The sequence below is a fragment of the Trachypithecus francoisi genome, unplaced genomic scaffold, assembly GCF_009764315.1.
Source record: "Trachypithecus francoisi isolate TF-2019V2 unplaced genomic scaffold, Tfra_2.0 Lachesis_group4, whole genome shotgun sequence".
In the NCBI taxonomy this organism is placed as follows: Eukaryota; Metazoa; Chordata; class Mammalia; order Primates; family Cercopithecidae; genus Trachypithecus; species Trachypithecus francoisi.
In genome coordinates, this window is record NW_022681469.1 from 116,105,492 (window position 1) to 116,114,986 (window position 9,495).

General features: G+C 58.6%; 1 protein-coding gene and 1 long non-coding RNA gene across 2 annotated transcripts; both read right to left on the bottom strand.

Annotated features, from left to right (window-relative positions):
• Nucleotides 1–1,241: 1,241 nt before the first annotated feature.
• Nucleotides 1,242–4,021, bottom strand: LOC117072534. Its single transcript, XR_004432834.1, has 3 exons — nt 4,006–4,021; nt 2,721–2,820; nt 1,242–1,359 (listed from the first exon to the last, which is right to left on the bottom strand). It is a non-coding gene; the product is annotated as an uncharacterized LOC117072534 (long non-coding RNA).
• A 554-nt stretch (nt 4,022–4,575) lies between these two features.
• NAT16 (N-acetyltransferase 16 (putative)) lies at nt 4,576–9,001 on the bottom strand. Its single transcript, XM_033192839.1, has 3 exons — nt 8,516–9,001; nt 7,335–7,559; nt 4,576–6,693 (listed from the first exon to the last, which is right to left on the bottom strand). Exons 1-3 carry the CDS (start codon nt 8,963–8,965, stop codon nt 6,121–6,123), a joined length of 1,248 nt encoding a protein of 415 aa, XP_033048730.1. The 5' UTR covers nt 8,966–9,001; the 3' UTR covers nt 4,576–6,120.
• Between the last annotated feature and the right edge of the window lie 494 nt (nt 9,002–9,495).

Sequence of the window (9,495 nt, forward strand, 5' to 3'; positions counted from 1 at the left end):
TGAAGGAGGGACGAGGAGAAAAGGATGAATGAATGAATGGGAGAATGAATGGAAGGGTGGATGCAGAGGCGCTGTAAGGCGGGAGGGTGGGTTGCAGAACAACTTGGAGCTGCTGGATGGTGCCCGCGTTGCTGAGTGGAATAGAAAAAGGGCAGCCCCAGCGTCTGACTGGGCACCAGTGGGAGATCAATACTGGGGAGGGGAAGGATAAAGATTCAAGAGCCGAAGAGGGGGCCGGGCTCCCTACCCCAAGACCACCCGCCCAAGGACGGCATGAACCTGAGCGCGGAGGGACAGATCTGCGCGCCTGCGGGCGCTGTCCGCGGATCAGCGGTGCGGGTGGCAGACCCCTGGCAGGGTCAGATGGGTGGATCTTGCGGTTTTGGTAATCCCATCGGGAAGGATCCGAGTTGGAAGAGAAGGGGGAAAGAATGAGCATGTGTGTGCCTCTGGGTCGTGTCTGTTTCACGACCCGTGCTGTGTCTGGAGAAAAAGGTGTGTCTGTCCTTCTGTCCCCTGACTGCCGCTTGTGTCAAGGCCCCCTTGGCCCATCTCTTCCCACCCTCCCCCGTCGCTTTCCCTCCTGCCGCTCCCCTCCCCCAAGGACGTTTGGAGGGCGAGACCAGACCAGGTGGGGAGGGGGTTGCGCAGGTGGGGGGGTGACTCAACTCCAGCTCTCTCCACCGCTTAAAGGGAAGGTTTGAACGCGATGGGAGGGGGGCCTGCAACGTCAGAGATAGCCCCTCTCTGCCACCAGCCCCTTCGACCGTATCTCCTGCCAGAGAGGTTGGGGCTGGGGGCTTGGACAGCTAGAGGTTCCGGGGGTGGGGGGCGATGACGCACAGATTTGCGCAAAGAGAATCCATCAGCGAGCTGGGTCCGGTGAAGGGAGACCAGCCGTGGGCGGGGGTGGGGGGGAGGACGGAAATGGGGAGGGGGCAGGGGAGAGGAGAGGGTGGCAAGGGGGGCAGCCACTGCAGGAATGAAGGGGAGGGAGGGAGGAAGCCTGGAGGGGGCTGCGGTGCTGGCAGAGAGCGGTGCGGGGGCGTGGGCAGGGAAGGGGGGAATGACAATGACACACGCCAGACACACACGAACTGCGGACACAGGGGTGCTCGTGGGCACACGCAGGGCACCCGCACCCTGAGACTCTGGAAACCGAGGTCAGGGCTGTCTGTCAGGGGCTTAGAGACTCTTTCAGAAACGGTCCTCGCCCCCCTCCTCACCTCTTCCTGGCACTGACCCTCCTTCTAACCTCCCCCTCCCTACACACACACTCACGTGCTTTCTCTCTATAACCAGCAGTGGCTTCTCGCTTCCATCAGTGGCTCGACTTTCCCAGAAGAAAGCCCATCAGCTCTGCGGGGAAAGAAATGGGGAGGAGTGGAGAGGGAGAAAAGAGAGAAGAGATGGCAGGGGAGGAGGAAGGAATGAAGGGATCTGGAGCAGGTAGAAGGAGCAAGCTAAAGGAGAAAAAAAAAAACTGAGAACCAAGGTGACAGTGGAAATTCCAAAGAAAGGAGGGAAAAGAGGGGATAGGAGACCCTGAGGCAATGCCTCCCATCCCCACACACAACTAGCCACAGCCTCCCCTCCTTCCTCTCCCCACCCCCCATCTCCCCTTCATCTTCCAGCCTGGATACCGAGAGCAGTGGGATGGGGAGGGGGTCACGTTACCTTCCTGAGGAGGATGAATCAGAGAGAGATGGCTCAGACATCTGGAGAGGGGGAGGGGAAGCCATCCAAGAGAGAAGGGAGAGGGGAGGGAGCCAGCCAAGGGGGCTGACTGAGTAGCTGATGGGGATTAGAGACCAAGTTGCAAGAGAAGAGGAGACAGGCACCTAGAGAAACTGTATTTGGCTGTGGGCTTGTGTGTGCACACACACCTGCGTGTACATGTACATGGCTTGTGCATGTGTGTTTATGTGTGTATGGAGATGAATGAGATACATGGCCAGGAGCGGGGAGAAAAATAAAGGGAATGGGGGGAAGCAATTGTGCATTTAATCAGATCAAGAGTGGATGGGCATGTTAGTGTTTCCAATTTAACTGTGATGTTCTATTCTGGTCTGTGTGGCTGTGTTTGTGTTTGCTTCCAGGTGTGTGTGCATGTGTGTGTGTGTGTTGGGGGGTTCTTATCTCTTCTGGATGCCTGTATGCCCGTGCAGTTTGGAGTCTTTGAGCACACCCAGTTCTGGGCATCCGCTGGTGTCCAAAAAGTCAACCTGGCTTGGTGGCACACAACAGTGTGTGTGTAAGCACACACATGCCCCCACTCCCCATCCCTCCCTTCCTCCACTTAAGTTCAAAAGCCCAGGAGAACTTCTCAGAAATCAGCATCCTCAAGGCTCCAGTCATCCTGTGGTGAGGGACAGGGTGGATGTGAATGCCTGGGGCACCAAAGGCTTGGAGATTCCACAATCTGGGTCTTGACTCTGTCTGCATGGTCTCTGGACTCATTCTGTTTCTGCTTCTCTCCATCCCAGTTCCCTACTGGGTCAGCTCATTCACACATTCCCCCCTTCTACTGGGGGTGAGCTGTGCCCTTCATACCCTGCTGCCTCTAGGGGCTTCTGGACTGGGCACAGGTTCTTGGGATGGGGAAAGGAGGGAGACAGTAGAAAAAGAAAGAGAACTGAAGAGAGTGGGAGAGACAGAGTGCTGGAAAAGGCAGAGCCGATATGGGGACCTGGTTGGGGATGCCTGGTATTGGCTCTGACTTGTTTGTGTGAATCCATCATCTCTCTTTGTATTTGTTTCTGAATATCCCTCCAAGAGGGTAGCTGGAGAAGATGGGATCCAGCATCGTAGGAATCCAAGCTGAAGATATGGAAAACCAGGAGAGTGAGCAAGAGCACTGGGTCTTTTCTCTGAGAAGGTCTGGGAGAGAAAGAGAGAGCAGGGGCTTGTGGACCCCGAAGCTCACCGTTCCCCTCTTCTCCTCCCCCTCCCCCCAACCGGTGACTCACCTCTGCAGCCTTTAACTGCGTCAGCCATGGTGGAGGGGCAGGCAGGAAGGGGGCACTTTATGAGAGGGGAAGGGGTCTCCACTTTGAACTTACAGAAGATGTGAAGCCCCCTGAAAATTGCCCCATTTAAAATCTTGCCCTATCCCCTCCCCATCCCAGAGCTGGGGAGTCCTGGGGAAGGGACTGAGGGGTGGGCTGGGGGCTATGGGAGGGTCTGGAATGATGAGTGATGGGAAGGGGGTGCCCACCCTGATTTTTAGTCCCGAGGTCCCACTCGCCCTCAGACCCCCACCCACTCCTGAGTGGGGGAGGGGAGACCCAGCAAGCGGGGGAGGGCAACGCCGCAGAGATGAGTCACCAAGAGAGAGAGAAAGAGACAGAGATGGGGAGAGACACGAGGAGAGAGCCACTGGAGAGACACACACACACACACACTCAAATACACACAGAGACACACACACCATCAAGGTGGTACCCACCAAGAGAAAGAAAACCACTTCAGTCATCCTGAACCAGCCTCTTGCAACTTCCACCTGTCACACACACAACACACTGTCCTACAGAATCACACTGAGATTCGGAGACACACCCACTTACACAAACACAATGTCACACCTAGCCTAGCAGTTACCCAGACCTAGGCTGGAGATGTGTGCAGGGCAATGGAGATGTGCTCTAAGTGTTCTCATTCATTCCTTTTACCAGGTGGAGGGAGGGGCGCCAAAACCCTCAAGGAATGCGACTTCAGAAATCCAAGACGCGGTTGCAGGGACTCACAGGCTGCGCTGTGCACACTCGACAAGACACACAAGTCGCCTGCCTCCCCGTCCACACGTACATAGTAACATATCAAGCATCGTCCTCATCAAAAAAACAAACAACAGCAAAAAACCACTTGAGGTACCTGATTCTGGGGTACACCAGGCACGTTGTCCCGAATCCATCCCACCCAGACACCCCCTGACTCGTGCACACATGTACAGAAACGCAGGCACACAAAGACGCCCACGAACACACTCACACGGACGAAAACCACCTTGTGCTGCCTCGCCCGCGTCCGCGCACGTCCTGGCGCCCCCGCGTGTTACTTTGGGGGATCGCAGTCTCCGCAGATCCAGAGCAGGCTCGCGGGGGCGGTGCCCAGGCTCTCTCCACCTCCTCCACCCACCACGGGTTGCCCACCTAGAAAAGGGGAAAGCAAGCCCGGCTGGCCACGGGCGAGTCTGGAACTGGAGGTTAGAGGCCTGGATCCTGGCTGATGGAAGCTGGTCTTGGATGCCAAGAGGGACTTGGATGCCACAGAATTTGGGTAGCAGCCGACTCCCAGGTCCAGGGAAAAGCGAGGCCCAGGGCAAGTCAGGATGCCGCGCCGCTGCCCACCTCAGTCCTGAGCAGCGGCTTCTTTCCCCGGCTTGGCAGGGGTAGGGTAGGGGCGCACAGCCCGCAGCCCTCCCCAGAACCCCTCCCCAGCTCCCCCTTCTCCCTGGGGAGTCATTAGCCCCATTGCCACAGGGCTTAGAGATCCTCTCTGATACAGGCTGCTGGGGAAAAGGGAAGATAATGTGTCTCATTCCTCTTCACTGGGAAGTGAAACAGACACAGAGGGTGGCCAAAAGGTCCATTTTATTGTCATACAGTCATGGTCACCTTGACAAGGAGGGTGGCAGCGTGGCCAGGCACAGGAGGCAGCCAAGCAGAGCAGCACAGTAGCAAAACCAGAGCTGGGGCAAGTGGCGAAGCGGCGGTTGCCCCTCCTCCCCCACCTTGTCTACATTCTTCCACCTGCTGGTGTCCACCTCTGCCCACATCTCGGATCCCATCCCCAGCGAACCCCGAACTCACTGCCAACATTCTCCTAGCACCTATGCATTGCTCAAGCTAACATCATCACACAGAGTGAAGTTCTAGGTCATGCTCTAGGCTTGGGACACCTGGGTTCTTTTCGCTGGGAGGCTCCTAGCTACTACGAATGACTTAGAAGTCACTTTGATCTTTCCCAGCCTTCTGTTTTCTCCCTCTGCCTTTGATGTGGGGAACCAGTATTGGAGACAGCACTGTGCAGATGCAGCTGTTACTACTTGCAATTAAATAGAAGACTCTCAAAGTTCTAAAAGCATAAATGATCCAGAGGAAGGGAGTGGTGTCCAGAAATACCAGGAGGTGGGGATTCCAGTTGCACTAGAAGGTGGCCTGGTTGGAACCAGGAGACAACCCCTATGCCAGGCTGAGGGACCTGCCCTCCACTGTACCAAACTCTCCAGCCAGAACCACACCACCCCCGCGCCAGGGTGAGCTGGAGCACGGGGGAGCCTGCGAAATAGCAACGTTGTGCAAAGCTGGAGGGAACCCCAGTGAGAGAGGCAGGCTCAGAAAGTGCATCACCAGATGAACAAGGACTCAAACGGGGGAGCAATCTAAATACATTCCATTTTACAGGATCTCTCTCTCTCTCTCTCTCTCTCTCTATTGCACACTGGGCTGGTGATAGGAAGAGAAACAGGGACAGAAAAATGGGCACTGTGGTGTTAAGCGTCGTAGAGATCCAGAGAGGATGAGGATGGGAGGCTAGAGAGAAGTGGGGAGAGGGCACTGATCTCTGGCACCAGAGCAGATCTCTGGCACTTGAGGAGGGGGAGGGGCTTGAGGTAGAGAGGGCAGTGCGGGGCCAGTTTTTAGGGCTTTAGAAAGGGCAGGAGGAAGAAAAGAAACGTGGATTGGCATCCCACACACTCCTGAGCACTTCCACCCAGGAGGGGGCAGAAGGGAGAAGCCAGGAAAGGGGGAGTTCACGCCCGGGCTGAGGTGATGGAGAAGGAAGGAAGGACTCTGAAGCCTGTGCAGGGACCAGTTCTTTGGGAAAAGGGTGGATAATAGAAACTCAAGGCCCCCACCTCCACCCCACACCCAATAGTCCACAAGTTCAGGTCAGGGAATGGGCAATGGTGTTTGGGGGAGCTAGAGGCAAGATAGTAAGGGGAAAAGGGACAGAGTGGGGGGACCTGAGCCGGTAAGGGCAGGAGAGCAGGACTCAGAGGGAACTTCCCAGGGTACGCAGCGTCGGAAATGGCAGGGAAGAGGCTGGTGGGGGAAACTGTGGAAGGGGGCGGGTCCAAAGTACTTCTCTTTCCTATTCCCCGCCAGAGGAGAGGCCTCAGATGTCGGCCTCCAGCAGGTACTGTTCAGTATAACCCTTCACCAGCTCCAGCCCCAGCCCGGCCTGGCAGAAGTCAGCCAGCTGCGACCACAGCTGGGGCTCCAGGAAGAGCTGGCACATGACATTGAGGCCGGCGAGGCGCGGGGCCTGGCGCTGCAGGTGCCACAGCAGCTGGCTCTGCACCTGCGCGCCGTCGCTGCCGAAGGCGTCGATGTTGAGGTAGCGCCAAGTGCCGTCCCCTCCGTGCGGGATGGGGAAGGGGCGCGTGCACAGCGTGAGCACGCGCGGGCGCGCGCGGCTGTCCACGCGCCACTCCAGGCCCTTGGCCGCCAGCAGGCGCAGGTTGCTCTCGCTAGGCCGGTAGGGCTGCCAGTCCTGGATGATGGTCCCTCCCGGAAGCACGTCGCGCTGCACGGAGGGCGACAGCAGGAGACGTGCCACGTCGCCGCCTGCCTCGGACACGGCCTCGGTGGGCAGCGGCGAGAAGGTGCCGGAGGTCCGCAGAGCCGCCAGCCGCGTGCCCAGCCCGGCCAGCAGCGCGGACGCGTTGAATCGGACCAAAAGGACGCCCTGCGGGGGGCACGAGTGAGCGCGGGGCGGGCGCGGGAGGGCTAGCGAGCCCGGCGCCTCTCGGCAGGCATCTTCACTCCCAAGTTCACGCCCACGGGCTCCCACCTGCGTCCCTCCGGAGGAGCGACCGTGAGGGCTCCGGGCCGCGTGGGGTATGGGAAAGCCTGGGTTTCAAGGGTACCAGACAGGGACCAGGGGCACGGGCTCCCAATACGTGGATCCCCAAGAAGAGGTGGGATCAGTATGGAGTAGCCAGGGAACCGAGGGTGCGGGTCCCCGAGACTCCAGGGACATGAAAGCCAGGGAGGCCGATCAGTCAGTAGGACTGGAGAGGCGCAGAGGGAGGACAAAGGCTGAGAGGAGGATGCTTGGGTCCCTGAACAGAGGCAGGATCCTAGGGGAGGCAGGGTGCCCGAAGTTGGGAAGCGAGGACTAGGGTTTCAGGCTGGGAGTCGGGAGTTTGGCTTCCGCTGGGTCAAAAGGTCTGGTGAGGACTGGGAGTCCCAGGGCAAGGCTCAGGGGCCGCGCCACTCGGTAGAGCCCAGAGAGAAAGCAAGCCCGTGTTCTGCTGGGGGCGGGGAGGGTCTCCTGGTGTGCCCCAGCAACGAGGCCCAGCCATCCGAGCTCCCGGTCCTTCTCACCTGCTTGGTGATTAGGCGGTATTTCTTCAGCTCCCGGGGGCCCAGCTGGTCGTCCCGGGTGAGCCGTGCCACCTTGACCCCCGGGTGCTGTCGCTTGACCAGCTGCGAGCAGAAGCGCTGCAGCAGCCCGGCCACGCCCTTCCCGCGCTCCCAGGGCGCCACGCGCAGGCCCTCCACCAGCGCCGTCTCCCCGGCGTCGATCACGTTCACCGACTCCAGCGCGATCTGCGGACCGAGGCCGTTAGCAGGGGGCCCTCCCCGCCTCCGCCCCTGCCAGGGCTGTCGGCTCACTGGGCTCTCCACTTCCCACACGCTGAGCACTCCGTCGTCACCACTCGGGCACCAGGCCAGGCCTGGGTTGGCACGGCCCTTGGGCCTCAGATTACAGAGCCGGCAGAACAGTCATTCGCCGGGGCCTCGTCCACCATTTTTTTTTTTTTTTTTTTTTAAATTTAGGACAGGGTCTCCTCACCCAGGCTGGAGCGCAGTGGTGCGATCACAGGTCACTACAACCTCAGACTCCTGGGCTCAAGCGCTGCCCCCCACCCCCAAGCGTTTCTAGTAGCTGGGACCACAGACACGCACCCCTACTCCCGGCTTTTTCTTTATTTTTATTTTTTAGAGCGGAGGTCTCCCATGTTGCCCAGGCTGGTCTGGAACTCCTAGCCTCAAGTGATCCTCCAGCCTCGGCCTCCCAAAGAGCTGGGGTTACAGGCATGAGCCGACGCGTCCGGGCCCTTCTACCTGGTGAGATGCTCCAGCTCCTAGTGTGTCAAGTCCTGGACCGCTAGCCACGCCCCTTCTCTGGCTCCTTCACCCGGGAGTTTGCCACGCCCCACTTCCTCTTAGCTTCTCCCCCAGCCCAACTCTAAGCTCTTCCTGCTCCCACCCCTAGCCTACCCTGTCTCTCCTGCTCCCCACCTCTTTTGCTTTTACCCCCAGAAAAATCCTCCAGTGGATCCTCAAACTTTCAAGCGCTCACCTGTCCCTCTGGTTCCTCTGCTTTAGGAGTCCTCCACCCCACCCTCACTGACATAGCCCCTGGATCCGCGCTGCAAGCCCTGCGCTTCCTCAGCATCCGGACGAAGGCTGGGGAGAAGCTCTCATCCTCCTCTTCCTAAGGTCCACGCACCCGCAGGTGGCTTCACCCCATGTCACCTGGGCCCTGCCCCCGGGCTCACCACGCCTCCGTTGCGCTTGGCCAGCACCACCGTGCGGTCGGGGTCCCGGAGCCAGCTGTGGTAGCGGCTGGGAAGGTAGTCCAGGCCGCCGTAGATGCCCCCCGAGATGGCCAGCACTTCCTCAAACTCCCGTTCCGTGGCTACCACGAAGTCCAATGGCTCGGCCTCAGCCTCAGGCCCCGATCCGGACCCAAGCTCGGCCCCCGACAACTCGGCCTTGGCCTCAGGCCCTGACTCGGCCCCCCGGGGCTCAGCCTCAGCCTCAGGCCCCGATCCGGACCTGGGCTCGGCCTCCACCTCCTGTGGCCGGGTTTCAGAGCTTGGCTCTGCATCTTGGGCAGCCTCCTTTTCCGGCTTAGTGACCTCTGAGGTGGCTGTGCCACAGCTGGCTTCCAGCTTCATGACCCTGCAGAAAAAAGAGAATGCAGCACCTGGATTAGAGCCCTTCATTTCCACATCTGGGCCCCTGCACACAAACGATCCTAATGCCCCTTCCTACACAAATACCCTTTCTTTTTCTTTTCTTTTCTTTCTTTCTTTTATTTTTATTTATTTATTTATTTTTTGAGACGGAGTCTCCTTCTGTTGCTCAGGCTGGAGTGCAGTGTCGCGATCTCGGCTAACTGCAATCTCTGCCTGCCAGTTTCAGGAGGTGCCTTCACCTCCTGAGTTTCTGGGACTACAGGCACGGTGCTGCCATCGCTAATTTTTGTATTTTTAGTAGAGATGGAGTTTCACCATGTTGGCCAGGCTAGTCTTGAACCCCTGATTTCAGGTGATCCTCCCACCTCAGCTTCCCAAAGTGCTGGGATTACAGGCGTGAGCCACCGCACTGGCCCCTTTCTTCACTTCTTCTTATTTTTAAATACAGATAGGGATCTCACTATGTTGCCCAGACTGGTCTCGAACTCCTGGGCTCAAGATCCTCCCACTTTGTCCTCCCACAGTGCTTGGATTACAGGTGTGAGCCACTGTACCTG

Excerpts from the sequence above, each read along its gene's own strand:
- NAT16 (XM_033192839.1), bottom strand. The coding sequence starts at position 8,965 with ATGAAGGGCTCTAATCCAGGTGCTGCATTCTCTTTTTTCTGCAGGGTC. Across the intron at positions 7,560-8,515 it reads CCAAGCGCAACGGAGGCGTG|ATCGCGCTGGAGTCGGTGAA; the intron begins GTGAGCCCGGGG and ends CTCGGTCCGCAG. Across the intron at positions 6,694-7,334 it reads ACCGCCTAATCACCAAGCAG|GGCGTCCTTTTGGTCCGATT; the intron begins GTGAGAAGGACC and ends TGCCCCCCGCAG.